This window comes from Cucurbita maxima, unplaced genomic scaffold (genome assembly GCF_002738345.1).
Source record: "Cucurbita maxima cultivar Rimu unplaced genomic scaffold, Cmax_1.0 Cma_Scf00007, whole genome shotgun sequence".
In the NCBI taxonomy this organism is placed as follows: domain Eukaryota; kingdom Viridiplantae; phylum Streptophyta; class Magnoliopsida; order Cucurbitales; family Cucurbitaceae; genus Cucurbita; species Cucurbita maxima.
The window spans coordinates 2391500-2397656 of record NW_019272023.1 but is presented as its reverse complement, the minus strand read 5'-3'; the positions used below and the strand labels follow the sequence as shown (position 1 = coordinate 2397656).

At 32.4% G+C, this 6157-nt stretch overlaps 2 protein-coding genes across 2 annotated transcripts in view; one reads left to right on the top strand and one right to left on the bottom strand.

Moving 5' to 3' along the window:
- Nucleotides 1-6157, top strand: part of LOC111482323 (E3 ubiquitin-protein ligase At4g11680-like) — a 22340-nt gene that overhangs the window by 1369 nt on the left and 14814 nt on the right. The window lies entirely within an intron of this gene.
- Nucleotides 3804-6157, bottom strand: part of LOC111482336 (protein sym-1) — a 5775-nt gene continuing 3421 nt past the window's right edge. The window contains exons 5-7 of the mRNA XM_023128073.1: nucleotides 5994-6086; nucleotides 5831-5917; nucleotides 3804-4048 (exon numbers count right to left, since the gene is read on the bottom strand). Of these exons, the coding sequence (XP_022983841.1) occupies nucleotides 3968-4048; nucleotides 5831-5917; nucleotides 5994-6086 (261 nt within the window). The 3' untranslated portion in view covers nucleotides 3804-3967. The remainder of the gene's footprint in view (nucleotides 4049-5830; nucleotides 5918-5993; nucleotides 6087-6157) is intronic.

Sequence of the window (6157 nt, the reverse complement as noted above, 5' to 3'; positions counted from 1 at the left end):
AAAAAAAAAAAAAAAAAAAAAAAACATATTTTTTCAAATTTAAAATATAGTTTTAACCTTATAAATTGATATTAAAATAAAATACATTTTATTTTATTTAATTGATTATTAATAAAATTAATAAATTTATCATAATTTTTTTTAAATATAATAGACAAAACTTTCTCCCCAAGTAAAAAGTTTTTTTTTTTTTTTTTTTTTTAATATCGAAAATACAATAATTTGAATATTAATGTGATGTGTTTCGTACGCCAAAAAGATGCCAAGCTTATCCCAAAACTGTTTTTTTGTCACGTACCCATTCAAAAGATAATCCAATCAGCATTTCCTTTTTTTTTTTTTTTAATTCCCAAAATTACTATTGGCTTTTAAATAAATAATATATATATTTAAAACGGGAAACATTTTTTAAAAATTAAATAAGAGAGTGATAGTCGTTCATCATTTGAATATTGCCATCTACTAGAACTAAAAACGATCGTTCTCGTAAGTGAATAAGATCAAGTTCATTAGGACATATTATCGTGTGTTAAGTTGAAGAGTTCGATCATATATTATTATATCGCGTGGATGAAATTTATATATATTATTATTATTAATATTATTTGTATTTTAAATGAGTTTACTGAGTTCAAAAATTAAATTAAATAAATAGGTAGCTAATGTGTTAGGTAGGAGGTGTTGCGTGACTTTGGTCTACAAATATTTTTAATTAAAGAAATTAATTAAAATAAAAAAGGAAAATAATTATATATTTGATATTTTGAAGGTTTGAATATTTCGAAAGAGAATCAAAGGCACATGGCCTTGCCTCTCATCCTTTGACCTTTTTGTATTTTCATTTTCCAGATATATTATTATTATTATTTTAAACCAAATAAAATTTATATGAAGAAAAATAATGGCTGAATAATTTATTAAATCTTAAATTTTAAAAATTATATTAATTTTTTTATTTTAAATATATACGCTATTTTTACATTTTTTTAAAAATATTTTAACGAGTTCGTACTGAACTAAAAAGTAACTATTTACTCGTTTTAAAATAGAGAGATTAATTTTAATGAATGAAAAAATAATAATAAAAAAGATTATATTATATGTCACACATGTCACGGTCCATTAGTCAGAGTCATTTTAAGGTCAATGTCAAACCGTTGCAAAGAAATTACAAATAAATAAATAAAATATTATTATATAGTTTTATTTTATCAATTAAAAAAAAGTTAGATATTTATATTTTCTATATTTTAAAATAATATATATATTTTTTTAAAGGACTAAATAATTATTTTTATAAAAAGTGGCAGGATCAAAATAAATTAAAAATAAAAAAAGATATAGGAATTTAAAAAAAAAAAAAAATTGATTCGAAAGTCTGACCAAGTAAACGGTGTCGTTGCGGTCTATTCTATTGCTTTCAGTGGGCCCTAAAACGCACCGTATTGATTGATTGTTTTATTGTTTTTGTATTTTGTATTTTATTATTTAATATTATTTGCTTACTACTGGCTTCCTCTTCCTCAAAAATATTATTTTTCAGGTCTTTATTAGATTGCAATCCAAACCAATTCGTCAAGATTCTTTCTAAAATACATTTTAAAATTTTTATAATATGATCGTCTACACGTTAATACAAACGTAAGATTTAGAAAGATTTGTGGTATATAAGTACTGTCAAAATCTCGATTGACTTAAAAAAAACATTTAAGGTAAAAATAAATTTACGTGTTTATAAGACAAGTGGAATCGATCGTGTTGTACCATTATAAAGCTCTTGATAATGTTCTCACAATAGAGAAAGTCGAGATGTAATATTTATTAGCTTATGTTTTCAAATAGTTTATTAGGTATCCATTACGAGATAAAGTAACTAAGAAAGGTTTAAAAATTTGAAAGTCACTATCTATACCAACGATATGTATTTTGTTTTTTTTGTGTCTCAATCACAGTAATTATATGGTTAAACGTAATTTACTTGGAGCATTGTACGTTGGATGACCTCGTAAAATTTTTACTAGAACACACATGAGTGAGAACAAAAGATGTTAAAATGACTCGGGTTGGTATGTTGGAATAGCCTTCACTTTTAAGAAACGAGGAATATCGAGGCTATGAGGTACTAGATTTGGATTCTAAATCTTGGGTTTAGATCGTCTGCTTTCAATAAATCATAAATTTAACCTTTATAAATTTTTTTATAAATTTTAATTTATGTATTTTCAATAAATTTTAAATGTAGTTTGGCCTTAATATTATTTTTTTTTATATAAATAATAATAATAATAATTTTTTAGAAAAAATTAAACAAGAAACTAAAAATTATTGTAGGCCGTTAATTCTTTTAAAAAAAGTCAACAAAAAATGGTCAAACTTGCGGGCTGTACTTGATTGTACAGTCTCAGCCTTTTCTTCTTTGACGGATTGGGACCTCCACGGTTCCACGTCACCCATGACTTTCAACTTCCTCCGTCACCGCCTACTCACCTTACGCCACGTGTTTCTTTTCTTTAGGTAGGAACTATCCTCTGTGGTCATTCTCATTATTGCTGTCTGCACCTCCGTCGTCACTGCTTACGTAAGAAAGAGAAATTAAGACTTGTCGTAATGACTGGTGAATTTATTATTTATAGGTTTTCCTTTTTTTAAAAAAATATAAAAAAATAAAGAATACAAAAATGTCATGTGGGTCCATTTGATAAGATTACGTGTCTACTAAACGTTTTGTCTGTCGTTGTCGAGCTGTCACCTCACCCCAAATAACGGAGTTGCGAGTTTAGATTCGTGATGCCGTCATGCTTGCGTCTTTATTACGTCATTTTCAATTTTCTTTTCGGTTTTATTAGCAAAAAAAGATTTAATATTTAACTGTTTTTAAGCGGTGAAGAAAAAAAAGGTGACTTTTTGTCTTTCTATTTATAACAATTTATTTATTTTACTATAAAAAAAAAAATATAAAGATAAAACTTTTGACTTTAAGATTTAATTAAAAAAATTATCTTACACGACCCTTTTTTTAATTTTAAAATAACAAAAAATGGGTTCTTATTTTTTAGTGTTAAAAGACCAAAATACCCTCCAATATTCGAGAAACTATCCATCATTTTGAATGCATTTCAACAAAAAGTGATGGGGTAAAATTGAAAAATCCCACTTTTGATTGAAGGTCAAAGCAAAAATTAAATATAGATAGGTGTTGATTTAATCATAATTATCAAAAGATGAACGCAATAATCGTAAAAATTAACAAAAATAACGATCTGATTGGTAATTGATTACACGTGTTAGCTCTTAATATATATATCGATATTTTAAAACAGACGTACGAACGTATCATAATTATTAATTCTACGATGGTTAGTTTACTTTGAAATTTGCCGAAGTTTTGAATGAGTTGTTGAGAAGGTTTACTCATAATGTCTATTATGACTTTGTATGCATTAGTTGACTATGAATTCCGTCCCATTAAACTTCATAATCTTGTTGACTTTGACTTTCATACAAGAGAATTGAATAACAATCTCTCTCTATCTGTGTATATCTCTAAGTAATAATGGTTATTGGCGTCTCTAAAAGCTTTGATGTTGAATGAAGCCATGCTAAACAACATTGTCGCGGTCTAGTTAACAAGGCTAGGTGGCCTTGTCCTCTTGTCATCGATGAATCGTTGGCTTTTTGTTCAATTTCAACCTCGGTTATTAAATGAAACAGTGATGGGTACTTGAAATTTAGCAACGATAATCAAAATGATGAACATTCGAGCTTGATCTCACACGCACGTATCACACGTTTTTCCCGTTCCAGAAACAAATAAGAACTAATGATTCAACATAACTGTTATTTGAACTATTTTTGGGAACATATTCTGCAAGAAATGGTCAATTATTATCAAAGATTGACCAAAATGCTTATTGAAGGTAATACAAATTCATCCATACAATCCCATGAAAACTGAAGCTTTTACCTATTATCGTGTAATGATCTCTCTGTGAGCTTTGAAGGAGAGGATAACATTCCATGCCAAGGCTATGACATTGGCTGCAAGGACCTGAAACTCGTTTTGCATATACGAAGTTTTAGAGCTACATCGTACTGGGTTTATACAGATAGTTATGCCATTTTTCTTTTGATTTGGAAGACGGGTGTGTTTGAATGACATGGTTTTTAGTATGTACGTATCGAAAAATTTAACGATGGTTCTCATCATGGTTTCCGATTTCTTAATCATTTGTAAAAGTAATATAAGTAATATGAAGACAGTCAGTGTGGGAGGGGCCAGGAGGTCTTGGTTGAAGATGGTAAGCATGGCCAAATCCACTCTTAAAGATTGTCCATTGAACATGGGTAGTATTAGCATACTTCCACTAATCCGGCATTAATCCGATGAACCTATCAGTTATTACCTAACCTTTTAACATTTCGTGTCGTGGATCTCATGAAACACTTGACATCCTTTGTATATGTAACGGACTAAGTCCACTCTTAGTAGATATTGTTCTCTATGGACTTTTCCTTTCGGACTTCCCCTCAAGGTTTTTTTAAAATGTGTCTGTTAGTGAGAGGTTTCCACACCTTTATAAAGACTCTCCAACCGATGTGGGATCTCACAATCCATCATCGGGACTTTGGTACCATTTGTAACAGCCTAAACCCACGGTTAGCAACTATTGTCCTTTTTGGGCTTTCCCTTAAATTTTTTTTAAAACTCGTCAGCTAGAGAGAGGTTTCCACACTTTTATAAAGAATGCTTCGTTTCCCTCTCCAACCAACGTGAGATCTTACAATCCACCCCCTTTTGGGGCCCTGGTACCATTTGTAACAGTCAAGCCCACCGCTAGCCCTCTTCGAGCTTTTTCCTTTTGGGCTTCCCCTCAAGGTTTTTTTGAAACGCGTCTGCTGGGGAGAGGTTCCCACACCCTTATAAAGAATGTTTCATTCTCCTCTCCAACCGATGTGAGATCTCACAATCCACCCCCGTTGGGGGCCTAACGTCCTCGCTGACACATCGCCCGGTGTCTAGCTCCAATACCATTTGTAATAGCCTCGCCCACCGCTAGCAGATATTGTCCTCTTTGGACTATCCGCTTCGGGCTTCTCCTTAAGGTTTTTTTAAAACGCGTCTGCTAGAGAGAGGTTCCCACACCCTTAATAAAGAATGCTTCATTCTCTTCTCCAACCGATGTAAGATCTCACAATCCACCCCTGTTGGTGGCCTAGCGTACTCGCTGACACATCGCCCGGTGTCTAGCTCCAATACCATTTGTAAGAGCCTTGCCCACCACTAGCAGATATTGTCCTCTTTGGACTATCCGCTTCGAGCTTCTCCTCGAGGTTTTTTTAAAACGCGTCTGCTAGGGAGAGGTTTCCACACCCTTATAAAGAATGCTTCATTCTCCTCTCTAACCGACATGAGATCTTACAATCCACCCCTGTTGGGGGCCTAGCGTCCTCGCTGGCACATCGCCCGGTGTCTAACTCTAATACCATTTGTAACTGCCCTAACCTACCACTAGTAGATATTGCCCTCTTTGGGCTTTCCTTTTCGAGGTTCCCCTCAAGGTTTTTAAAACACGTCTGATAGGGAGAGGTTTCCACACCCTTATAAGGACAACTTCGTTCCCCTCTCCAACTAACGCGGAATCTCACAACTACTCTAACTATGGTTCACGATGATTAAATTAACAAGATGGTGTATTCTGATTCAGTCAGAGAAACCAGCATCATTCCATTCATTCAGTGATATCATTCAACAAGAACAGAAACTACTACTTGAAAGATTAACTAGATCATATGGTATATAAAAACAGGACACAATTGGAGTAAGGCATACCTGGAATTGCTGGGGAACAAATCTGAAGTTGAGAAACTGGAAAGGTATCCAAAGTTTCCAATTAGCCACAACAGAAGAAAACCACTCCTACAAACCAAAAGAGTCCAAAACAAGTTAGAGAAGAAAACTAAATAAAGGGGAGCGGAAGATGTTTGAATGGCACCTGTTGAAGCTTAGGAACAATACAAGATGGCCGCCCTTCTAGAGTTACTAATCCAGCTAGAAAGACTCCAAGGAACATCGGAGTAAAGATGAACTGGAATTGTTAACATTACATTCAGAAACAGTACTTCAGGTTAAATTACTTAGTAAGAAGGTGTAATAGCT